Consider the following 26892-nt stretch of genomic DNA (forward strand, 5'->3'; position numbering starts at 1 on the left):
ACATCTTCCTGTCGACTTCCTCCCTCTCCCCCCTGTTCCTCCCCCTCTCATGTGCTCATTCATTCACTTAATATATACACAGAGGCCACTTCATATACCCCAGGCACTCATGATCCAATGGTGTCTTCTCTCCAGTACACAATTCCAAGATCCTTAAGGGCAGGGATCAGATCATAGTGATACATACAGGAGGGGTTGATTACTAACTGTTTGCTGAATGAATACATGAATGTAATGCTATTTCTTATGTTCATAGTTTGTTTTATTCTTTCTCTTAGAATGATTTCTCCCTTCACTTGCAGCAATTCAAATTTTGCTTAACTCTAAACTCGGCTCAATTTCACTTTCTATTGAAAATTATTCCTGATGATTCCTATATTTATTTTTCTGTGACTTTTCGCCCACGTAAAAGCCCATACATACCACACAGTCAACCTTGCTCCAGATTACATTCCTTCTAATACTCTTCTGCCCAATTAAACTTAAGGGCCTGTGTGTCTTCCACTTTCTCAGTACTTAGCATACTTAATGGTACTGGAAATGTATATAATTAATAAATATTTACTGGCATGACAGGACAAAAACAGCACATTAATTGGCAAATCCATAGATTATATATATATGAATCTATTATTCCTCAAACTTAAGGACTGAAAAATATTCCATTAATGTTTATACAAAATGTAAGAGATAGGGCTAAGTAACATTTACATTTTGCCTACGATGCTTTCAATGATCCATGTCACCTCTGAACAATATTCTGGATTCCACATTAGCATTTAAGATGTCAGTAAAGGGGTGAAATAACAAATACCCTGGCTGGGCACAGTGGCTTATGCCTGTAATCCCAGCACTTTGAAAGGCTGAGGCGGCTGGATCACGAGGTCAGGAGATCGAGACCATCCTGGCCAACATAGTGAAACCCTGTCTCTACCAAAAATACAAAAATTAGCCAGGCGTGGTGGCGTGTGCCTGTAGTCCCAACTACTCAGGAGGCTGAGGCAGGAGAATCACTTGAAGTCGAGTGGTGGAGCTTGCAGTGAGCCGAAATCTCGCCACTGCACTTCAGCCTGGCAACAGAACAAGACTCTGTCTCAGAAAAAAAAAAGAAAGAAAGAAAATCTTTTAAAAAGCTGTAAATGTTCTACAGTGGGTACTGACACTGGCTAACCTTTATTGGGCACTTACTCTCTAATTTATTGGGCAGCCTGTGCTGAGTGCTTTCAATGTGCTTTCTCACTGAAGGGCAGAGCCCACGGACTGTACCTCTTTGGGTTGCAGAAGGGAGCACTTTGGAATTTTCCCCCAGTAGTCGTCATCAGGAACAAGTTTGTCATCCCTGAGATGGTAAATGCAGTTACTTTCTATTATGGCTGCTTCATAGAGTTCATCTTCTTTTGGGTCTCCAGCAGCTTGGGGATAAGAACAATAGGAGGGCATCACATTTTACATTGCAAAGTAGCTGGTTTAGAAGAACGAGGTAAGGGAGAAGAAAGGAGATTCAAGTCTTGTCAATATCTGAAGTACAGTGAAGTCATATTGGTAACTGGTTTGGCCACCCAGAAGCTTTCAGAAGTCTTTGGCTGCATGAATGTGTATATTAATTCCTTCTTCGATGATTTAGATATAAGTAGCTCTACAATCAAGCTCCCTCTTTGTCTGAATTAAAGCTGCAAGTTCTGAGGCCTAAGAAAAGAAATGAACACAATTACCTGGGTAGAAAAGACCTTGGCTAGACAGAGTGGCACATGTCAAAACCAGAGGGAGAAACAGTGTGTGCCTGCAAGGAAAGCCGTGTGAGCACGGGTGTGGGTGGATGCTGGTTACCCGGTATTTTCAACGACCTCAAGAAAACGTAACTGAAAGACCAGGGAGTATCAATTCTTTGGAGCAATAGTTCTCCATCTTCAATAGGCCACATGTGATGCTTTTAAAAAACACTATTCTTTGGGCTTTACCCCATGACAGTCTCATTCAATAGGTCTATGGCAGAACTTCACAGCTACCTGGGATAAAGGGCTTTAAAGTGGGGCCACTTCCTTTTTTACACAGGAGTAAGAAGGAACCCAGGACCTAAACACTGGGGTGTAGGTCATAGTCCTAAAGCATCCCATTTAAACATGTAATGAAGGCTTGAGAGACATTCAGGAAAAGAAATCCTGCCTATCCCTTCTCACTTGAATGCAACACCTGGCGTTTGAGAAGCTTTGTGACTGATGCCAGGAAGAACACTCCACCGGTGTGTAAAGGAGACGTTAGCTAAAGCATTTTTATTTTTCAGGTACCAACCTTTGCCTTTTCTATGACGTTTGCAAACTCTCCTACCCACAGGAAGCAGCAGTGGGGAGAGAGCAGGAGGAAGCAGTCCCCACTGTTGAGCGCTGAAGCTCGAGGTTCCACCAGCCTGGTCTGCACGTGTCTTCTTCCTGAACACGAGGCAGACAGTCACCGTCTTTCCAGACAGAACGGGGATAGGACGCACCCCACATCGAAAGCATCCCTGCTGTGGACGCTTTCACTTCTAAAGAGTCTTGTCTGCTAATAAGAGTTCCCATGGCCCAGAGTGGCAGCAGGGGGATTTAGAAAGGGCATGATGATGGCACTAGCGGCTGCTTCTGTGGTTCATGCTTTCCCAAGTGTCACCCGCTTCTCAGGACCATTATCAGTGTCATGTGCGTGGGTTAATGAAGGCTCCCCCTTCCAGGGAGATGAGCACACGGGCTCCTTTTCCCTCCTTCACTCTTCTCCCGGGACCTTTCTCTCCCCTGGCCGCCTCCTGCACCCAATTACATCTGTGGCCCAGGCAAGGGAAGCCACGCCTTCAGGAAGGGTCCGATCTTCCCCTGGGGAGTTTCCACTATGAACCCTAGGGGCCTCTCGACAGGAAGGATGGAGCCACTGCCTTCTGTGGCTTTCAACACCTTCTCCTAAGTATTTATTGATTTTGAGCTTTCCACAATTAAACTGATCATGTAGACTCCGGGTTAGGACTCAGGACAGGGATCGGTTATTTGAGCTTGTCACTAGTCTTTTTAAATACACACAATAGGATAGTGGTTACACAGAAACACGCGGGAAACCCTCCTGGAGGGAGAGGATATTTCCTCCATTCTCATCTCGAGGATTCATCTACACAGTGGCCACCAGGAGGCAGCCGAGTCTCCCTCCCCATGGCCCAGAGCCCCCTTGGTTTATCTTTGGAATCTGCCTTGCTACAGACAGGAAGGGCACTGGAGTGGAATGCAGGTGGGCTTCATCTGCTTCTGCCTTCCCTTGATTCCTTCTCCAAGCTGTGTCTTCCTCCCTGGTTCTGTACTGACTCGGGGAGAACTGGGCAGGGAGCAGAGAGCCCCTCTGATGACATAGGGCACCTCTGGTAACTGCATGGATGTGTGGCTGCTTCGTGGGGCACGGGGCACCAGGAGCAAAAGCTGGGATTTTGTAGTGGGGGGACCTGGGTTCGAATCCAGCCCTACCACCCAGTAGCTGCTGGGACTCCAGACACATTCCTGCCTCTGGAAGCCGTGGTGGGCAGAATACTTCCTATGTCATGGGATTTGGGGAAGCTTGAGAGACAGGAGGTTGCATAGCAAGGAACACATAACAAGTTCTCAAAAAGCGTGTGTTCCTTTCCTGGCACAGGCGATGAATTACAGAGTCAGGACTCCGTATGGGACCAGACAGAAACCACGGGTCCTGAGTGACCGTGCCAGGCTGCTCTGAAATACCTTTAATCTACAACAGCATCAGCCTCTTGTAGGGCACAGCGCTGTTGTTAGAGTTCTGTTCCGTCAGGTTGACGCTCCGCAGGCTGACGTTGCTGAAGTTTTCTTTATTGGCTAAACCCGCCAGGGTGACTTCTGAGAAGCTGGAGTTGGAAGACACTGGGCGGGTTGAATAAGGAAACACAACACAGGAGGTTCCGTTACAATCACAATATTTACAGTCAGAAATTATTCATAACTGACTCAACACCTTTGTCTTTTCAAGTTAATCCTGAAAGGGAAAACATACTCAAGTTTGATTAAATGTGCAATTCAATGCTTAACCACCGTGTTAAGAATTAAGTACAGCACTTAATATATAAACTGCTTGTTGACAAGTGTCACGTCGCGCTGTGCAGAGGGACAAGAACTGAGTGATGATGTGGACCAGCTACTTTAGCAGAAAACCAGGAGCTGAATTCACTTGTTGCAATTCCACTGAAAGCTGTTCTAAATCCTAACAACTTTTAGATGCCCAAATGTATGGATGCCAGATGACTATTAGACACCTTTCACCAAAAGCCTTTATAAGTTTAAAAAAAAAAAAAGTAGACACTCTGTGAGGGATGATTAGGTTCTAATCTTTCGCTGAAGCAAAGTGATCAACTAGACGTTATCTTGAGGTCTCCTGCTCTCAGAGTTAAGATTGTAATTATAAGATGCCAGGTTTTCAGTGCAAACATCTATGGGTTGGTCAGTCATCACTAATCCAACCCCTGAGCCCTCCAAGAGTGGAAGCACAGGAAACGCATGTAAGATTTGTGTTAACAAACCTTCATTTCTCCAACTTATTTTTCTTAAAGATGTATATGCTGGAGAGAAATCCAGAACATTTTTCACTGGGATTATGTTTGGAGAAATGTGAAATACTTGTCAATTAATTGTGGTGTCATGATTTTGAAATATGCCTTTTTTTTTGAGAAAGGGACTGACTCTGTCACCCAGCCTGCAGCGCTGTGATTATAGCTCACTACAGCCTTGACTTCCCGGACTCAAGTGATCCTCCTGCCTCTGCCTCCTGATGTGCTTGCTGGGATTACAGGTGTGAGCCACCACACTCAGCCTGAAATATACCTTCTTAGTAAACTAGTTGTAATGAAAAGACTCAACCACTTCACCTAAATACTGTATTTCTGAGAAAAACATTAGGAGATAGGTTTATGAGTGTCATGGGAAAATGAAAATTATAGCAAGATTATTCCAAAAATCAAGATTATGCATGCTATCACCTCAAACCAAGAAAATCACTGTTTCAGAATGATGGAACCCCACATTATTGGGTAGATGAGAGCAGTGTGGCTCAGCCTACAGTGAGACTGAGAGTCTGGAACTTATCTCCTCTCCTCCATTCATCGCCCCCAGCCAGCTCCCTCCAGCCCACATCCCAACTCCAAGAAGCTCAGGGTCTTACCAAGAACAATTTGAAAGCACTGGCGTATGTGTTAATTAATAATATAAAAATCTAGGATTAGAAGCTGGGCGTAGTGGCTCACGCTTGTAATCTCAGCACTTTGGGAGCCCAAGGCAGGCGGATCATGAGGTCAAGAGATCGAGACCATCCTGGTCAACATGGTGAAATCCCGTCTCTACTAAAAATACAAAAATTAGTTGGGTGTGGTGGCGTGCGCCTGTAGTCCCAGCTACTCTGGAGGCTGAGGCAGGAGAATTGCTTGAACCTGGGAGGTGGAGGTTGCAGAGAGCCCAGATCGCACCACTGCACTCCAGCCTGGGCCAACAGAGCAAGACTCTGTCTCAAAAAAAAAAAGAAAAAAAATCTAGGATTAGAAATTCCAGTGATTTGAGCTGTTTTACTACAAGAGATCAAATGACTTGCTTTTGAATAAGATTAAATGAAGAATGATTGTGTTCAGGATCTACAGAGCTGAAAATGGCCAAATTACCATACTCAAAAATATCCATCTCTTCTAACTTCCAGAAAGAAGACTCAGCAAAACAGGGTAATTTGTAACCAGGTGCGGTGGCTCGGGCCTGTAATCCCAGCACTTTGGGAGATCAAGGTGGGAGGATTGTTTGAGGCCGAGAGTTTGAGATGAGCCTGGGCAATATGATGAGACCCCAGTCTTTAAAAAAAAATAAAACAAAAGCAAAGCCCCAGGATAATCTGAAATAACCAATTGAACAGGTGATACACACTGTGAGAATTTCCATGAAAAATCTTTAAAGTCTAGGTAAACGTGCACATGTATGTGCAAACTTACTCCTTTTTACTTCATGAGGGTCTTCTGAGCACCATTAATGGCCTTCACAAGGCAGAAAACCAAGCAATGAGTAAAGCATCGGAAGAAGCCATTCCCAAACACAGAAGCAGGGTGGGGGTTCAAATACTCACTCTTTTCTACTTTCATCCGCTTTGACTCCATGAAAGCAACGTTTAATCTCTGCTCAGTGTATTCCTGAAGGAGATCTTCTCTTGCCGCCAGCATTTTCAGGGGGTTTTTGGAGGCCTGAACCCGGCGCTTGGGCCTAACTGCCTGCTTGTGCTCGGCCACAGAAGACGTCAATCTGCGGATGGAAGCAGAGTCGCGGTCCCAGTCTGTGCCACCACCACACCTAGATGACCTGGGGGTCTCGGACTCCACAGTGTATTTCCTGATTTTGTTACAAATCTTGCAACTCCTCCTCCCACCGCCACTCCCCTGACATGGAGTCGTAGATTCTTGGAGATGGAAGAGGGATGCAAGCCCACTGAGTTCAAATCTCAGCCACGCCCGGACGGCCCACTCATGCCCCTTGGTCTCCGCCTGGGAGGGTGTGGAGTACTTCTGGGCAGCTCATGGCTCTGCTAGACAGCTCTAGGGTTTAGGGAGCTCTTCCCTCTCCTTACCGCGCCCATGCACACGTCCTAATTCTCGCTTTGGAATCATACACCCATGTCTACTTGTCCGTCTCCGGCAAGCCCTTCGGGAATTTGCAGACCACGGCTCCTTGACGTAATCCTCTTCGCTCAGACTAAACTTTCTCCCTATGCAATAGCTTTCGGTCCCCTTACTGACCCTCCATGACTAGCTTCCACTCAACTCACTGCCCCCCTCTGAAAAATAACCACTTTTTGGAAGAATATATTGAAATAAAATAGGCCCCCAACCATCTGTGACCACCCCACATTCTCACAACTCTTTGGGGTGGAAAACCAGACTAGGCGAGGTGAGCAGACTGAGCGAAGCGATCTCCCAACGGACTCCTGCTGCCACCCTCCACCTCCAGCTGCGGGGGCCTCTGTGCCCAAAAGGCGTCTTTACGTACATATGTGTGTGTCAATATACATATATGTTTAAATTATGATATACAACTATTTAAACAGTGACATTGGGTGGGCGGAAGATTGCGAAGTGGTTAAATAGCTATGTATGCAAATACCCAAAATACTATTTTGAGGTGGAAAATGGCAAAGGGTTCATTTTTTAAGATAGAAAATTAAAATATGCAAATTGAAACAAATTGAACAAACTGAAACATGCAAAAAATGCCTCAAGAGCAGTTTACAGAAAAACATATGATAATGGAAGAGATTGTCACTCTGACAATTTCGCAGTTAAGACCAGAAGGATGTGGTGGACTCCCGTGGGTGGAGCCTGTCTAGCGTGTCTCCCTCTGCTTCTGGTAATAGCATCTGGATTTTCCTTTGGGGAAACCACCTCCCTGCGCCCCCACCGTGGCTCTAGAGGAGACCCAGAGACCCGCCTTTAGCCAGTCAGCATCTTCTATCCCATTGGCCACAGTGACTGGTTTGGGGATGGACACGGGGCTCAAGTTGAAGCCAGAAAATCAAATCTGGAACTTCTGCTGGGACTACTGGGAAGAGAAGCTACCAGTGCTGGGCTGGCCAGGGAGGCAGCCTTGTGATTCCAGAGGTGGGGTGTCCATCTGCCGCCAGGCCACTGCCTGACAGAGAGAGACGCCAGCCCAAAAGAAAACAGCCAAGACAGACTGTTCTGAGGGGCCTCTAGAACCTGAGACCGCATCTGCACTGTTCAGCGAGTGACCCAGTAAACCCCTCCGCACTGTTCAGCGAGTGAACCAGTAAACCCCTCTCATTTTTCTTTTTGGCTGAAGTCGGTTTGAATTGGGATGTTTTTCTTGGCACTTGAAATTGACGGACTCCTAATACCATAATCACTTTTCCTAGTTGGTTTAGTCATGATCCCGTGGGAAGAGAAACCCTTAGACATCACTGAGAAAACCCACAGATCTATTGATTTTGTAAATGATTGGAAGCTAAGTAACATGCCTTACTGATTTTCTAGGGAGCTGTACTAATTTGAGCCCATCTCATCCAAATATTTTGCAAAGCTATGAGTAAGAAATATGTCAAATGAAAGACAGGTGTTGAACTCTCTGCTAAGTGATATAAACATAAAAACTGCAAAACAGTATTCAAATTATGTGAAAAACTCATTGACTCTTTATGGCACAGGACAAGCATCTGTGGCCCACGCAGTCTGCCTGCATGCACATCTGCTCTGCATGTTTTATCTGCTGCGAGGCTCCGTGCCCCTGGCTCCTGCAACACCGTGCCCTGGCTCTAGAATAGTAACACCCCTGTGATGGAGTTAGAAGGAGAAGGAGGCCACACTGGGGGAAGAGCCTCATGGATGTGCCCTGTGCAGGCGAAGGAAGCCCTTCTCAGTGGAGGAAAGATGGAGACCCAAATAACTCACTTGGGTGCATAAGGATCGAAAATGACATCGAGGTCCTCGTCCAGCTCTACAGGACTTCTCGGCATATTATAATCCACGCTGCGGTAAAATTTGGCAAAGGTTTCATCATCCGGCTTCATCACCTCCTTCACGGATTTGCCAGTGACAGTGAGCACCGTTTCGTGCATCCCGCCAGCTGTCAACAAACAAGCAAAAGATGTAAGAGTTTTATAAAAGCAACGACTCCAATTATGCTTCACAATAGTTTAAAAATTCTATTTCCTCCTAAGTTCTAGGAATGGAAGAAATATGGTTGTGATATACAGGGTCCTGTGGTTGCTTCCCATCTGAACAAATCTGCAGTAAAACGGGAGAGAGGGAGGCTGACCTTACTGCACACACGAGCCCACTGAACGCTTCTGAACCTGCACTTGCTTCTATTGAGCGTAGAAGAACCAGCCTCAGCCTCATTCTACATGAAGGGTTGGCAAACTTCTTCCTAAAAGGGCCAGCCAGTAAACATTTTAGGCTTTGCATGGGGAGGGGTGACATGGGGCCTGTGTTGCAACAACTCAGTTCTGCTGTTGTAATGCAAAAGCTATTGACAATAGTTTACAAATGGGTGTGGATGTATTTCAATAAAACTTTATTTACAAAAACAGAGCTGGTCATGGTGGCTAACGCTTATAATCTCAGCACTTTGGGAGGCTGAGGCTGGGGGATCGCTTGAGCCCAGGAACTCAAGACCAGCCTGAGCAACATAGTGGGAACCCATCTCTATGAAAACAGAAAAAGAAAAAAAATTAGCCAGGCTTGGGGGTGAACACCCATAGTTGGAGCTACTCAGGAGGCTGAGGTGGGAAGATTGTATGAGCCCAGGAGTTCAAGGCTGCAGTGAGCTATGATGGCACCACAGCACTCTAGCTTGGGTGACAGAGGAAGACACTGTCTCTAAAAACAAACAAACAAAAAAAACAACAAAAAACCAACGCAGGTGGGCAGCTGGATTTGGCAGTGGCCATCGCTTGCTAACCCACGGGCTAGATCACTGTTCCACATTTGTAATAAATGCTTTGCTGATTGGCATTCCTTGCTTAGCTAGTTTAGTGATTATATTATACTTTTATATTTCTGTTCAGTGCTGGTTGTATTATTTTCAAACTTTTAGTGGTCACTGTCAATAGTAGGGGCTCCCAGTGCCTAGCATTTGATAAGTTTCCTGGATTGGACATTTTAATCAAGAGATAAAAGGCAATTTCTGCATATTGCTCTTTTGTGTATTTCTTTGACTTTTATATTAAAATATTTATTTCAACATTCATTTGACATAATTTTCTTTTAGAAATCGTTTGTGATTATAAGAAATAATGTCAGCTTTTACCTTATTGGAAACTGATAACATACAATTTAAAGTTCACCAGGCCCAAGATCATGTTTATTTTGCTGATGTATAATAATCTGCTTTCAGAGTTATAAGCAAAATCACTTAGTTCACAATTCTGATTGGATGGCATCCCAAGGGTTTAGATTCAAGAACAAATGTGTTATTGGGAGTCCCCAACTTAGTACGTGATCAAGTGAATCAGGGCTTGATAGTCTAATCAGTCTTGACCAAAACTTCATTTTTTGAAGGTAACAACAAAGATAATGATTACAGTATGAATTAGGAAAGCCATAATAGAAAGAAAACAATTTAGCTGAGGAAGAAAAGCAATCAGAATTAGGATTTAGAGATTCTGAGAGCAAAGCCTTCTGGCTTCCAGTAGGTACCTTTGTTATTCAGCCTTCTTAGAAAGATTTCCAGCCTGTCCAGCTTCAGGTCCCATTCTAACTGCGTATCTGGTCTGGCTTCGATATCTAGGCAAGCAGAAACCATCAGTGAGACTGCATCACTAAGGCCTCTGCTGATCAGAAACTGCTTGGCATGGCCGGGGCCTTGGCGACTTACATTCCATGGGTTTGGAAACGGGTGTGGTGCCTCTTGTTTTACTGCAAATGGGTGAGGCTACTGGGGTTATGGCAGTGGGTGACGCCAAACCTGTGGAACACACAGACGAGCTACTGAGCATCTCAGGGTCACTTCGGGAAATCCCGGGGACCCTGACGGATCTCCAGGAGTCCCAGGGTAGACGGCACAACATATAATAATTTACACACATGCAGGCACACACAGAGACATTTCACAGATACCGCGACTGTGGGACAACCAACTGCAAACGCAGACTGGATTTTATTATTTCCAAGGACTGTAGTGGCTGACAAGCTGATATTCCAAAATGAACGGTGGAGACGTGGGAAAATATATCCATGACACGTTAACTTGAGCAAATGCAGCTGGGAGTTCTGAGGCCCTTTGGAGATGGTGGGGGCAGCTGAGAGTGCATTAGTGCCATCTGCAGAATGAACTGTGTCACAATTGCCAGCAAGTGGCCCCCACACTGGAGCTCTCCTCTAGGCTGAAGGGAGGGAGGGACAGTGGCCTTGGGGACATGACACAGACAGTAACCCAAGGAGGGCCAACCTTTCAGAAGAAACCACAGACCAGGGCAGGTCTGGACCAACTGTGCGTGTTGGAAGGTCCTGTCCATCTCCCGTGTGGGCAGAAACAGGAAATGCTTTCCCTCGTATATTTACCGAGAAGCAAGGTGGGAATCTTTAAAAGGGCAAGTGGTGAGAGACATATGAAAGGGAAAGGGAGGAATTCCAGCATGGAGAAAGTATCCAGCTGGAAGAAGAAAACTTAGTAAAGAGAAGGATGAGTATTGCTTCCCTAACCTAAGTGGAAGGCATAGGAAAGAAAACTGATTAGTGCATTTACAAAAAAACAAAATGAGATGTGAATGTTCTCTGTACTCATTTGTAATAAATGTGAAATCCTTAGATGACATTGCCACTTAGATGACAATGCATCCCTGGACGAACAACATCCAGAGAATATGCAAATCACTATCACGAGGAAAACCAAGGGAATAAATGATTCTGCTCCTTCCTCCTGTGAACGGGAGAAATATTATAGCATAAAAAATTTAATTAAAAATACCATTAAATGGTTTAAAACTCAAGTTTTAGTAATATTCTATAAGTACTTCTCATTATGTACATATATTTGATTGACGATGTCAATAAAAGTTTTAAAAGTTGTTTCAATTGCCAGAACTGCAAAGGGTTTATATCCATGAGAAAGTAAACTTTCTTGAAAGATGATAAAGATAAATAAAATCTGGTATCACAGGGTGGGGAGGGAAATCTTCACTCACTAGAAGGATGCTTAAGAGAAGAGACATCAGAGGAGTTCATTAGCACAGAGGCCGTTAACTCCGCAGCTAATAAACAGGACTGACTCTGAGGGCTGGTTTCCAAAGCAACCAGAGAAATCCTTCCCTGTCCTGGCCAGTGCCGGGCAAATCCCGCTGCCATGGCTCCCCCTGCTGGCGGTTCAGGCAGCGGCACGATCCAAAAGAGCTCTTCTCCCAGCTAGAGATAAGGGTCTTTAGGCAATGGAGATGCAAATTTCAAAATGTTAAGACAAAACAAAGATCCCCCATAGCTCTTTTCAATGAATTCTAGGTACAACAACCAGTCACCTACTCTCTTCGGGAGCATTTTCACGTCTCTCTTACTCCAGATGCGGTTGGACTACTTGGCTTCCAAGAGAATCCTAGAATACCACGGGAACCTTGTGGAGTGCTAACCGTTACACAGAATCGAGGAATATAAAAAAGGGAGAAAGTCCTAACGCGGCTAGCGGGAGAAGAGAGGTTTCTGGGGTAAGAGAATGAAGGTCAGGTCCCGGATGCCTCCTGGCAACGCGTTGAGAGGTGGTCACTGCTGGTGGCCTGATGTTCCCCGGAGATAGGAACCCAGGCTGTTTTGTAGGGGATTATTTTATTCTGCAGTGAATGTAAATCGGATATCATATCACTGCAAATCAAAAAGACCTAATGACTCAAGTGAAACATATAACCCAGGAGGTGATGGCAAATATTAGAAATATAAGAGACAGTTTTTTCATTAATTATAAAGTATAAGAAGATAATTTCCTGAGTGAGCCATATAGCACCTGTTAAATAAAGATCCCTCATATATTCAGGAAAATATGAAAGCGAACTCATCCACAGAGAAATGGGAACTGTTGCTTCTACAAATCTGAATAAGAGCAAATCTATATCCTCTGATGTCAATGTGGACAAGGGCAGCGGCATTTGGTAGTAAGAACCCACTTACAAATAAGTTAGGATTTTTAAGATGGAAGAGGAAAAACAAAACCAAAGCAGAAAGTCATCAAGATGAAAGTCTGGGCTACAAGTTGGAAAACCTGAGGTCTGGTTCAAGTTCTCAGTAACAGTTCTACTTAGCCACTCTGCACCTAAGGATGTGCTTCTGTTAAAGAAGGGTTGGGGTTCACGTTATCCAGTTCTGTGATCTGATGCAGAAAATTGGCAAATAATTTACTGTGAGAGTAAATTATCTTCTCTTATCTTTTCACAATTCCAAGATGAGGCTGAAGAGATCTGTTGGAAGGGATTCCCCACTAAGATTTGAGATATTTACAATTCAGGGATTTTCCCTCCCTTCTTTTCGCAAACATTTATTATGTACCTATAATGAATTAGGTACTATTCATGAAAGTGTGGATCCCTAAAGGTTTTGAGAAAAAGGAAAGCTAAGCCTATAAAGTTGATGACAAGATGTTAAGACAAAGTGAATGTGAAAATGTTTACCACTAAGTTGGGAGATCTGCTTTTAAATAATAACTTAGAAAATGATGGTATGTGCATATAGGTGACAAAGGGACCCCAAATTTTAGCAATTTCCTGCAGGATATGAAACAAAGCCCCAAACACTCCTATGAAGACTTAAAGCTCTCAGGTGACTTTACTAAGTATTTCATATGTAAGTCAATTTCATAAATGTTTGAATACAGACATCAAATCAGTTCCAAGAGCTCAGCAGCAAAGAATGGACTGCAGCAGGGACATCCCACTGCCTTGGAACTGAGGACGTCTTTTAGACATCTATTAAAGCATATCTGGAATTAGCTTTGGTCAGTCAGAGAAATCAGGTTTGATGGAGAAGGACCCAGGAATTAATCTAAAAGGAAGAGGAGACAAACTTCTCTATTGTGAAAGGCTGACTTGGGGTGAGTGGTTGTCAGGTCACAAGAAAATGGAAACGATTTAAAAGTAATTATGGGAAAGGACTAAGATTGGCTAGCAGATCTGAATTGCTTTTGAAACCTACAATTGCACTCAATTCTAAAGGGATAAGTTTTGAAATAGTGACAAATTGAATTATGCATTTACATTGAAGATGACACTACTTATGAAGAAAAGATATTCAGTAGGACTATCTCACAGAACTTACTCAAAAAACATGTACAGAACGTCAGTAAGTTTAAAACTTTTTAAACAAGCCTGGGCAGGGTGTCTCACGCCTGTAGTCCCAGCTACTCGGGAGACTGAGGCAGAAGGATCACCTAAACCCAGGAGTTCGAGACCAGCCTGGGCAACATAGTGACACCCCATTTCTACAGAAAAGTTTTAAAAAGCCAGGCACGGTGTTGCACACCTATAGTCCCAGCAACTAGAGAGGCTGAGGTGCGAAGATTGCTTCAGCCCGTGAGTTTGAGGCTGCAGTGAGCCATAATTGAGCCACTGTACTCCAGCCTAGGCAACAGGGCAAGACCTTCCTTGTCTCTTAAAAAAATTAAATAAAGAGACCATGGTTTCTTCTTTTAAATTGAGCTATCATGTACCACCATGCCCTCCATGGGTGAGTATGCTCACATGTGTACATTGTGCACACACCACACACACACAGACACACACACACTGACCTTTCTTCACCATCCTGCCAGCTACAGTGAACTGGGTTGAGTCGTTGGCTGCTCCTATGCCTCTCGTCTTCCAGGCCTCCTCTCTCGCAGAGATGACCTGCTTCCTCTCCTCAGTCGTCATTTGGCTCTCTCGACTTTCTGTGACCAGCTGTTCATAAATGTACAGAAGAGAAAACAGGAGAGAGAAATGACAGGGGTGTGGATCTCAGCTTGCAGCATTTCATGAGTGAAAAAAGCAGGTAGACAAAGAGGAGTAAGTATATTGTCCAAAGATGTTCAAAAATGTTCTATCTGAAATGGGCTCGGCGTTTTTAGGTCCAGGTTGGGTGGGAGATCACCACCGGCGATACTGAAACTTTAGATGAACACCTTTGTCCTGTGACTTGCTGGTTTGGGACACTGGAGCACCAAAACAATCCTTTGTAAACACAAACAATTAAAAATAGATTGTTTTCATGCTCTGGACTCTACAGGGTTTTAAAGTTTCTCTGTCTTAACCCAGCTAGTTAAACTTGGTTAACTGGGAGATTTTTATCCCTATATACTCACAAAGAAGACGATTGACCTAGAAAACTTTATCCATGTGAGCACACAAGGAACTTGCCCAGTTAGAGACAGGGAAGGCTGGTTAGGAATAAGGGGCAGGAGAAGGTTTTCTGGGACTCTGCTTGCTTTTTCCTGCAGCCATGATGTTCTGCGGGCAGGTGGGCAACCAGGAGAGCCCACGGAAGTGGCTTAAAACTGTGAGACATCTGATGTTGAGGATGAACTATGCTAAGACATAACCTACACGCACGATAACATTTCTACTTAGAATGCCCTCAGCAGTTTCTAATTGGAAAGTTTCTGGAGAGATCTGCTTCTTCCATTTCCAAGCCTTTGGTGACGCTCATTAGGCTTGCGGTTGGGGATGTGGCAGGAGGGGAAGGGGAAGAAGCTACAGGAGACTCAAAGGGCATCAGGAAAGGAGGAGGGGCTCAGGACAGGCCTGGGATGGGGAGAAGGGGCTGAGGAGGGAGGGAGAGGAGCAGAGATGGAGGCAGAGGACAGGGCTCACACCACTGAGTGATGTGTATTGGGGAGAAGAGTGTAGGTAGCGGTCGCGGGCGATACCAGGGCAGGAGGTCCTCAAACGCTGGCTGGCAAAGTTTGCCTTTCCTCTGTCTTCAAGACATTCCTCCCTGCACCACAAGACCCCTGTCTATGGCGAGGCACAGGGCTGGGCGGGGAGCAGGGGAGAAGCACAGGAGCTGTGGAGCTAATGCCAAGGAAGGAAGAGTGGAAAGGTGCCCCCTCCAGAGCAGAAGGCATGTCCCTGGCTGTCACCTGCAGGTCTCCTCTGGAGGGGGCTCTTGGGGCAGGTAATGGCCTCCTGACTTTGGCTTCTTGCTTTCCCCTGTCTTTTGGACCCGAGGAAGGCCATTGCTGCTAGTGCATCTGCTTTCAAACTACATCTGAGCACTCCACACCTTCTTCTAGCAGGTTCCCCAGATTGCTGCTAGCGCATCCGCTTTCAAACTACCTCTGCGCACTACTCAACTTCTTCTAGCAGGTCCCCCAGCTTTTCTGCCTTCCTAAGGCGTTTTCCTGGGCTAAGAAGTCACTGTGGATCGGTGTGATCCTAAGGCCTCGTACTGACACAGGGGAGGACTCGGAGAGCCCCGAGTGAAGCCTATCATAGAGATTCTCTTCCCGGATGCCGTTTCTCTTCACTATGGCAAACCACTTCCCTTAACTGACCCACGAGAGAGAACTTCCTGATTCAGGAGGGACAGGCAGAGAGTGGAGATGGGGACAGTTCATTTTCTTAACGCCCTGGAATAATGGGGGTTGACAGAGGAAAGGCGCCTTCTCTTCCTTTCCAGCAGCACAAAACCAGGTCTGCACTGGGAAGATTTGGTTTAAGCTATGAACGTGGACGTCTCCATCATCTAAGTGATCAGTCTTTCTTTCACAGGATTCTTCTATAAAGCCCTCATAGCCAGAAGTGATTTCGAAGTCCCTGCCAACTTAAATTAGGTTAAAAACCTTTTCCTAAAGAGATATGACAACCAAACGCGATGCATGATCCTGGCTTGAATCCTAGATGGGGTGGGGGCTACAACGGGCATTATTGAAGGAAATTGACACAATTTATAGATGGATGTGGATCAGATAAATATTGTATCAACATTGACTTCCTCATCTTGACCACCATATTGTGGTTACGGGAGGAAATATCTGTGGCTTTAGGAAATACACACTCAAATATTGAAAGGTAGAGGAGCACAGTGTTTCCAAACTACTGGCATGTGGTTGGGGTGGGAAAAATGAGATGCAGGAAGAGAAGGCAAGAAAGTGAGGTGAGGAGTGGAGCGAGGAAGGGAGGGAGAGTGAAGGAGAGGGGCCAATGTCAACAATGAGTGGTTCTGGTAAAGGGTATGAAAGTGCTCTGCCTATAATGGAAATTTTTCTATAAGTTTAACATTTTATCAAAGTTAAGATTTACTGATTTTTTTAAAACCCTAACTTTTCTGCTTATGATTGGCGAGAAGCCCCTAATTCCAAGTAACTCTCTGAATCATGTGTCCTTTTTAAATAAACGATGAGGTTCACTTGCCCAAAAGACCTCATCAAAATTCAACAAAGAGAGTACGTTTTCTTTGAAAATGAAGTTTCAGGAGTGAATTTTAATCAAACCAAGATGGCACTTGGGTTCAAATATTTCCAAGAAACATATCAAGTGCCAAGAAAGTTGGCGTCTCCAAAGGTCCAGCCATCACTATGGTGACTCACTATTCACTTAGTCAACTCTGTGGTGAATTATCTCAGGCATCTTGACAGTCCAGGGTGGGGTAGTGGGTGTGGATGGTGACTCAGAAAGATGGTGGCCTTGAGTCAACAATTTTGTTTTTCAAAGCACTGGGATTCCCCCAGAGCCCTTCATGCACATGATGGATATGAACCCTGGGACAATATGACCATTTAGAATTTAAACTTCCATTTTTTTGCCAGATCTAGGTCAAGAACAAATAATTTTTACTCTCTGCTAAATGATAATATTAAACATAAACATTTTTGCTTCTCTAAAAATTTCTACTTAACATTGCTACATAGTGGGGTTGGCTTACAGCTCCCCAATTCCTGCTATCTGACTTTACATGGCTCTGTAAAGAGGTAAATAATATATAGGCTGTTTTTATTCCAAAGAATTTAATAAAAATTTATCACAAGTTGCTTTTCTATTTTAGAACTCAAAATGTGAAAACAAAGAAGATGGATATCTTTGTCCATTTGCTTTTTTTCAGCTTCTTCATTATTGTCTTGTTTTTTCCTTCTAATTTTTTCTTTCCTTGTATAGAGAAGGACAAATGTACAGTAATAAGTACTGTATCATTTCCCAGGTTTAGCCAATACATGTTGAGTGTTGACTGGAATCGTAGGAGAGAATTGGAGAAGAATCCGAACAGAAACCTACCCCATCTGTCCTTTATTCTTTCAAAAATAGATACCAAGAATGTGGTGGGGAGAGGCAGAGGGAGAGGGTGGAGGAGAAAATGAGTATTTGTGTATGTGTACGCATGTGTGTGTGTGTGTGTGTGTGTGTGTATAGAAGGTAGTGAAACAGGTAGAAAGAACGGTCTTCTTTTAAAGATGGTCAGAGACTTGATAGGTCACAGCTAGAAACTATGCAAAGAATGAATTAACATGAATGCTTTTAGGTTGCATGATGTTGCTGATGGGTTTGCTTCTGTCTTTATACATCGACTGAGAAATCATAGCAAATCTCATTTAATGTTTCTCACACAGGGATGTGATCCAACAAGAGAGAGCACAACTAAGGCGTATTATAAGGATTAGGGTAGATTTAAGAGTAAAACTCCTCCAAAACTGGAGAGCTTCATGGGAAGAAAATACTGTGATCTGGCTTTTAATTTTTTATCTTATTCACATCTAATTAAACTAAACTATAAAGGAAGAAATGATAAGAGCACATATTAAGCAACAGAAAAAAGGTCAAAGTAATAAAGTTGTACTTTTCAGTTTTCAAAAACGCTAGCGTCATTTCGATTTCTACACACTGTGAAAGAAATTTAGCTTTGCCCCTTCCTTAAGAGAAATCTCAGTTCCTTGTCACTGCATACAGCCTCAAGTAGCCTGAACAAAAGATGAAGATCATGGGTCTAGGCTCACACCTCGAAGTAACTGTTTTCCAGTCCTGTCACCATCTACCAGCTCCTAAGATGAAAAGAAGGGAATAAAGTGAAATCTTCTTCTGGTACAGCCCTGAAGCATGAGAGAAAGAAGAGAATTCAGGCTGAAGGCTGACACAGAGACAAACAGTCCATTTAGACAGCGCCTGGGTGCTGTTTAAATGCTCTGTTTTCTTCTCTGAACCTCTGTATTATTAAGCATTAAGATACCGGTACTGCTGGAGGAAAGAAAAGGAGTGACTTGACCTCTGAGAACACAGATGAGCTAGTGCTACATACTTAGTATATAAAATATTTACATTCAGCTGGGAAAAACTGGTCAGACGTAAAAATATAGAATTTTTTGAAATTTTAATTTTGAAGTGATGAAGCATAAATGTCTTTGGCAAATGTTATTTTCCCTTAAACTTAACAATATATGGAAAGATATTCCATGTTCATGGATAAGAAGACTCAATTTTGTCAAGATGTCAGTTTTTCCCAACTTGATCTATAAATTCAATGCAGTTCCAAAGTCCCTGCAAAATATTTTGAACATATTGACAAACTGATCATAAAGTTTACATGGAGAGTTGAAAGACCCAGAATAGCCAACATAACACTGAAGGGGAAGAAAAAAGTTGGAGGACCAACAGCAGTCAACTTCAAGACTTACTATAAAGCCTCAGTAATCCAGATTGTGTGGTACTAGTAAAAGAATAAACAAATAGATCAATGAAATAGAGAGCTCAATAATAGATTCATATAAATACAGTCAACTGATCTTTGACAAGGAGCAAAAGCAATAGAATGAAGAAAAGATACTGTTTTCAACAAATGAGTGCTGGAATAAGTAGACACTCACATGTGAGGAAAAAAAAAAAAGATCCAGGTACAAATCTTCCACCATTCACAAAAATTAACTCAAAATGGATCACAAAGAGCTAACTGTAAAATTCAAAACTATAACACTCCTAGAAGATAACATAGGAGAATATTTAGATTATCTTGGGTTTGATGATTAGTTTTTAGATGTAACAGCAAAGGCAATATCCTTGAATGAAATAACTAACAAGCCGGACTTCACTGAAATTAAAAACTTCTGTAAAAGACACTATTAAAAGAATGAGAAGACAAACTACAAATGGGAGAAAATATTTGCAAAAGACATGTCTAATAAAGGACTGTTACCCAAAATATGCAAATAACTCTTAAAACTCAATCATAGGAAAACAAACAACCAGATTAACAAATGGGAAAAACATCTAAATAGATACCTCACCAAAGAAGACATACAGATAGAAAATAAGCATATGGAAATATGCTGAATATCTAATTTGCAAATCCCTAATGATGGGATTTGAAAATTAAAACAAAGTGACACTATTACACATCAATTAGGATGGCAAAAACCCAAGCACTGACAACACCAAATGCTGGCAACGATATGAAGCAACAGGAACTCTCATTCATTGCTGGTGGAAATGCAAAATGGTGCAGCCACTTTGGAAGACAGTTTGGAGGTTTCTCACAAAACTAAACGTACTCTTACCACGTGATAAAGCAATCATGCTCCTTGATACTCAAATGAGTTGAAAACTTATGTCCAAACAAAAGCCTGCACATGGATGTTTATAGCACTTTGTTTATAACTGCCAAAACATAGAAGCAACCAAACTGTCCTCCGGTAGATGAATAGATAAATAAACTGTGGCTTGCCTTGCCCAGATAATGGAGTATCATTCGGCACTAAAAAGAAAAAAGCTTTCAAACCATAAAAAGACATAGAAGAATCTTTTTCTTTCCTTCCTTCCTTCCTTCCTTCCTTCCTTCCTTCCTTCCTTCCTTCCTTTCTTTCTTTCTTTCTTTCTTTCTTTCTTTTTCTTTCTTTCTTTCTTTTTCTTCTTTCTGACAGATTCTTGCTCTGTCACCCAGGCTGGAGTGCAGTGGCATGATCTCTGCTCACTGCAACCTCTGCCTCCCTGGTTCAAGCGATTCTCCTGCCTCAGCCTCCCAAGTAGCTGGGATTACAGGCATCTGCCACAATGTCTGGCTAATTTTGGTATCTTTGGTAGAAACGGGGTTTCACTGCCTTGGCCAGGCTTGTCTAGAGCTCCTGACCTTGTGATCCGCCTGCCTCAGTCTCTCAAAATGGGATTACAGGCATCAGCCACCACGCCCAGCCAGAAGAATCTTAAATGCATATTGCTAAATGAAAGAAGCCTGTCTGAAAAGGCTACATAGCGTATGATTACAACTCTATGACATTCTGGAAAAGGCAAAACTATGAGACAGTAAAAAATTACAGGTTGCCAAGGACTGAGCGGTGAGAGGGATGAACAGGCAGAGCACAGGGGATCTTCAGGGCAGGGAAACGATTCCGTATGACAGTGTAATGGTGGACATATGTCATTATGTATTTGTCAAAACCGAGAGAATGGACCACACCAAGAGTAAATTTTAACATAATCTATTAACTCTGGGGATAATGATGTGTCAATGTAAGTTCATCAGTGGTAGCAAATGTGCCACTCTGGAGGGGGATGTTGGTAATTGGGGAGGCTGTGTGGGAGGGCAGGGATGATGTAGGAACTCTGTACTTTCTGCTGTGAACCTACAACTGCTCCAAAAAAATACATTCTAAAAAATATATCCAGGCCGGGCACAGTGGCTCACGCCTGTAATCCCAACTGTTTGGGAGCCCGAGGCGGCAGATCACAAGGTCAAGAGATCAAGACCATCCTCGCCAACATGGTGAAACCCTGTCTCTACTAAAAATACAAAAAATTAGCTGGGCATGGTGGTGCATGGCTGTAGTCCCAGCTACTTGGGAGGCTGAGGCAGGAGAATCCCTTGAGCACGGGAGGTGGAGGATGCAGTGAGCAGAGATCTCGCCACTGGAATCCAGCCTGGCAACAGAGTGAGATTCCGTCTCAAAAAAATATATATCTATATATGGATATATATGTATATATACACACACATATATATATACACATATATATCCATATATGGATATAGAGATATATCTAGTTGTCCCTCAGTGTCTATGGGGGACTGGTTCAAGGACCTCCTACAGATACCAAAATCCACAGATGCTCAAGTCCCTGATATAAAATGGTGTAGGATTTGCACACAGCCTGTGCGCATGCCCCCCGTGCACTTTAAATCATTTCATGATGACTTATAATACATAATACAAGGTAAATGCTATGTAAATAGTTGTTCTGCTATATTGGCTTTTAATTTTTAATTGTCGTTTTGTTCTTTTTTATTGGTTTTATTCCCAAGTTTCCCTAGTTGGTTGAATCCTTGGATGCGGAACCGGAAGAGAGGAAGGGCTGACTGTATACACTTAAAGACTTCAGCAATAAATCTTTTCCTTTAAAGTTTAATATTGACTTATTTCAAAGAAACACAAGCTCACTTTCCCCGTTCGTGATGGGACAGGAAGTTGGCTCCACATTTCAGCCCCTTTCTTGGGGTGGACACTGGCTGGGTACGTGGGGCCTGGGCTCTTATAACCAGCATTTCCAGCTTTGGGGAAAGGAACCAGGAGAGTGCGGGAAAGGCTGCCCCAGGGAGAAGAAGTGGGGAGTTTCCATTTGTGAAGAAGCGAGATGACCACGGGAGGACCCCAGACACCTTCTCTGTCAGCTTCGCATGTGAAACCCTGAGCCGCTCATTCAACAACTGCTGGTGCTGCTGGAGCAGGCCCATCGCAGCACTGTCAGAGGCCACCTGAGAGCTAAGAAAGCCCCAGTCTTGCTGTGGAGGCAAGGCCCTAGAGGGAGGGGACAGAGGCCCTAGAGGGAGGGGACAGAGGCCCTAGAGGGAGGGGACAGAGGCCTTAGAGGGAGGGCACAGAGGCCCTAGAGGGAGGGGACAGAGGCCCTAGAGGGAGGGGACAGAGGCCCTAGAGGGAGGAGACAGAGGCCCTATGAGGGAGGGGACAGAGGCCCTATGAGGGAGGGGACAGAGGCCCTAGAGGGAGGGGACAGAGGCCCTATGAGGGAGGGGACAGAGGCCCTAGAGGGAGGGGACAGAGGCCCTATGAGGGAGAGGACAGAGGCCCTAGAGGGAGGGGACAGAGGCCCTAGAAGGAAGTGACGGGGCAAAGCCCTGCAGAGAGGAGATGGGAGCCTGGCATTCATGGAAAAGCGGAGCTGTTTTGACACCAAGGACATTCCACAGGGAAATAAAAAAACAACTGTTCTCATTTTTCATGTTATTCACCTACAGAGTGGCTCAGCCCAGGCCCAGTCTCCCTTCCGGGGTGGGGTTCAGAGCGAGTACAGCGAGGATGGAGGGAAGGGTGAGGGGGTCCGTGGTCTCTTGCTTTAATAGGGCCATTGGAACCAGCTCCTCCTGATTCTTTAATAGGGCCACTGGAGGGGCCTCCCCTCGCTGAGTCTTCCTCCCTGTCCCTCCACACCCCAAACCACCTCCGCCATATCCTCCTCCTCTATGAACTGAGCAGGACAACATCCTCACTGAGCTGGAGCAAAGAACACGGCCGCGTCTCCTGGGCTCCTGACTCAGGACCCAAGCGTGGAGGGTGAGAGGGGACGCTCTCCTCTTAAACCAGTTTCCTGACTATGAGGTGAATTAATACCATCAAGTCCACCTGAAAATCTGAACCAAGGATCAGTGTGTGTGTGACTGACCCTAAATATATGAAGAACCAATTAAACACACATATGCACACACTTAAAGACACACACACACTCTCATAGTCACACACTCAGCACACACACTCATAGATACACACACAATCTCATGGACACACACACTCTCATAGACACAGACACACTCATACAGACACACTATCTCACAGACACACTCAGAAACACACTCATAGATACACACACACTTTCATAGACACACACTCATTCAGACACATACTCTCATAGATACACTTTCACAAACACACACTGCCAATGGTACACACAGACATTCTCTTATAGATACACACACTCATGGACACCCACACAATCATACTGAAACACACACAGTCCTCTTTCACAGTGAAATGTAGCAAAGAAATTATTTCCCCAAATTAAACAGAAGTTCTTCCCCTGCGGCTCAGAAATTGCAGTGAGGCTTAAGATAAGCGGCTTTTCCTCACCCGATTAATCGACACAAAAGACAGGTATTTATGGGCAGCAGGAACAGCAGGAGAATAAGTAGAAGCATATACGGGTTCCTACAGAGCAAAGCAAGAGGGTTTAAGGTGAAAAGAGAAGATTTATCAGAGCGGGGCAGGGCAGGGACGTGGGGGAGGGAGAGACAAAACAATGATCTTTCTAACAGGATGTTAATTTACTCATTGCAATTTCAGTTCTCTTTTCAAGAGAGTCTTCCCTTGAATGCTAATGCTAAAGTAAATCCACACAAGCGCGGTAAATATACCCGAGTCAGCTTTGTGCAGTAATTAAATGAGTTAATTTATAGAAGATTGTCAGTTACAGAGAGAGGAACCATGACTTTCATTGACAGTTTTAACATTTCACAGAAAATATCATCTTCTTTAAAGTATTTTCATTACATTATTAAAAAAAATAGTTTAAGGGCACGGGCTCAGGTCTCCACTCCGGACAAAGGCTGTGTCTGGTCTGGAGATAAGAAAAGCACCAGGGCGGGTGCACGAAGGAACCACCCAGGATCAGAATCACCCACACAAAGTGTAATTCTGGCCACCATCGAGAGGACACCTGTGTTAGAGTCAGGCTTACCCAAAGCAGATTAGAAATGGCACTATCATCCGCAACTCCTCCTTCTTCCTACAGGTTAAAACAAACAGGGAACATGACAGAGTATTGGAAGAGAAGAGCCTTGTCAGGGCATCGCAATCACCTTCAAGTATTTCGTGCCTGGGTTCAAACAGCAGCATGCACGTGCTCACACAATAGGGTGATGTGAACCTCAGGCCAACTCATTCCCTGACCGCAGAATGATCATCTGGAGTTTAGAGAGTGTTCCATCAGCCTTTCTCTCCCTCCAATCCTCGCACTTTAAAGTGACTTCATTCTCCTAAATTACAATCTGGAATTTCAATGGCAGCAGACACTGAGAATATAAATGTGCAGATTCACCTTTCTTGAAATTTCAGGCACTTGTTCTGGGGCTGTCATGGATCTGAGCTGGATACACTGACCTCACAGCTGCTGGAGCACAGCAGGATAACCAGTTCCCTCTGGAACTCAGAAACAGACAGGGGATTTTAATGGCCAAGTCTATGAAGGGTTTTTGCTTCTTCGAAAAGGTCTGATTCGCTGGATGACTATCTTCACAAAAGTTGGGGGGGTGGTCACCATGTATGTCTTAATGCCAAATAAGCCGAAATGGGGTTGGAATTGAAAATAACTATTTGGTGAAAATAAATACATAACCAAAAGTTAGTTGTAACAGAGAATCCTGCCAAACCACTTCTTTGAAACTTTGCTTCATTTCATTTTTCTCTCTCTGGTGAAATGAGTTACTCTGGCCTTCCCTTCCCTCCCCTTCCCTCCCCTCCCCTCACTCTTCTCCCCTCCCCTTCCCTCCCCTTTCTTTCTTTCTTTCTTGCTTTGTTGCCCAGGCTGGAGTACACTGGTATGATCACGGCTCACTGCAGCCTCCACCTCCCAGACTCAAGCAATCCTCCCACTTCAGCCTTCTGAGTAGCTGGGATTATAGGCGTGCACCACCACACCTGGCAACTTTTTGTATTTTTTGGTACAGACCGGGTTTCACCGTGTTGCCCAGGCTGGTCTTAAACTCCTGGGCTCAAGCAGTCTTCCCACCTTGGCTCCCCACAGTACTGGGATTACAGGCATAAGCCACTGCACCCAGCCCCAATATAAATCTTAATACAAAAGACCCAAAATGGGCCAGGCACGGTGGCTCATGCCTGTAATCCCAGCACTTTGGGAGGCCAAGGCGGGTGGATCAGGAGGTCAGGAGATCGAGACCATCCTGGTCAACATGGTGAAACCCCGTCTCTACTAAAAATTAAAAAAAAATCAGCCGAGCATAGTGGCGGGCCTCTGTAGTCCCAGGTACTCAGGAAGCTGAAGCAGGAGAATTGCTTGAACCAGGGAGGCAGACGTTGCAGTGAGCCAAGACTGCGCCACTGCACTCCAGCCTGGGAGACAGAGCGAGACTTGGCCTCAAAAAAAAAAAAAATGAGATGCTGGCTAGAGCACCTCAAATATGTTTTTCTTTTGGGACCAATCCATTGACAGAGACAAAACAGTTATAGATTTTTCAAGGCATCCTTTAATGTATTTTTAAATGTGACTCCGAGAAAATTTCAAAATGACCTATGTGGCACACATTCTATTTTTATAGGATGGTGCTGACTTCCATGATGCATGTATTTTCATAGGGGCAGTGGAAGGAACTTCTAGAGTCCCCTCTCTTTCCTGTCTCTTCTACATTTCCACAGACTGCACACTCAGGGCAGCAGGCTCTCAGCACACAAAAGGAACGCAGGAACCATGAAGGGCGTGATGAGCTGACCATAACGCCAGCTCCTTTCTGCCCTTGGTGCTAAAGATGGAAGGTTCTGGTACCTGCTCTCCAGGGTACCTCTCCATCAGCAAGGCTAGAGCTACTCCGTGCAGCAAGTGCCCCTGTTCAGGCCCCATGTGTCATGACTGTCTGTCCTTCTCCAAGGCAGCATTCAGACACCCAGCAAGCGGTGGGCATGTCAAGCCTCCTCAGCTATTTGGGGACTTCCTTAAGACAGATCAGGTTTAAGGTGCCTCACCCACCACATCTGAGCACAGCCAGCAGGTGACTGAAAACAGTGCCAGCCCTCGGGAAGGAATGAACTGAGGGGTTGTCAGAGGCCGTCTGAGAAACACCTGACCTCAACAGAACCTGAGATTGCCCAATGTGGGCTACAAAGGCCTAAAATAGATCCGCTTATTTTAACTTCAAAGAGCTTATTGTCTCCAGCCAAAGGGAAGCAGGCCACTGAGAAGAGCGGGAGAGTTCAGTGTCTGCAGAAACAGCAGCCTCCACGCGCCCAGAGGCAGCATTTCCCATTCCAGCCCCAGCCTGCTTGGAAGCCCCGGGGCTTCAGGTCACTGGGTTTTCTACCTCAAGGGCAACTGCAGTCAACTGGCCTCTCTTGCCTTCTAAAAACCTTAGCCCGCGTTCACGCAGTTCCGATCTCATCCTCCACTCAAAGCCTTCTGGCTTCCACACCTAAGGTGATCCTCCGTTCTTCTAAGGGGGTAGCGCGCCTATTTCACTATTCACCAGGAACCTCTCCTGCCGAAGCAGGACTTCTGGCTTCCACACCTAAGGTGATCCTCCGTTCTTCTAAGGGGGTAGCGCGCCTATTTCACTATTCACCAGGAACCTCTCCTGCCAAAGCAGGACTTCATTTAAATTTCCACCGGCTCTCTGGGACTCCAAGTTCCTGATGGGCCAGGGAGTCTCTGCACCTTCCAAAATGATGGACAAGGGGC

General features: G+C 44.6%; 1 protein-coding gene across 1 annotated transcript in view; it reads right to left on the minus strand.

Moving 5' to 3' along the window:
- The window catches only part of LOC100591115 (supervillin-like), a 94023-nt gene that overhangs the window by 15579 nt on the left and 51552 nt on the right, over positions 1-26892 (minus strand). The window contains 9 exon segments of the mRNA XM_030797773.1: positions 1267-1412; positions 1539-1686; positions 2290-2426; positions 3729-3884; positions 6115-6287; positions 8444-8618; positions 10193-10279; positions 10371-10460; positions 14259-14406. Of these exon segments, the coding sequence (XP_030653633.1) occupies positions 1267-1412; positions 1539-1686; positions 2290-2426; positions 3729-3884; positions 6115-6287; positions 8444-8618; positions 10193-10279; positions 10371-10460; positions 14259-14406 (1260 nt within the window).

The sequence above is a fragment of the Nomascus leucogenys genome, chromosome 18, assembly GCF_006542625.1.
Source record: "Nomascus leucogenys isolate Asia chromosome 18, Asia_NLE_v1, whole genome shotgun sequence".
NCBI classification, from domain to species: domain Eukaryota; kingdom Metazoa; phylum Chordata; class Mammalia; order Primates; family Hylobatidae; genus Nomascus; species Nomascus leucogenys.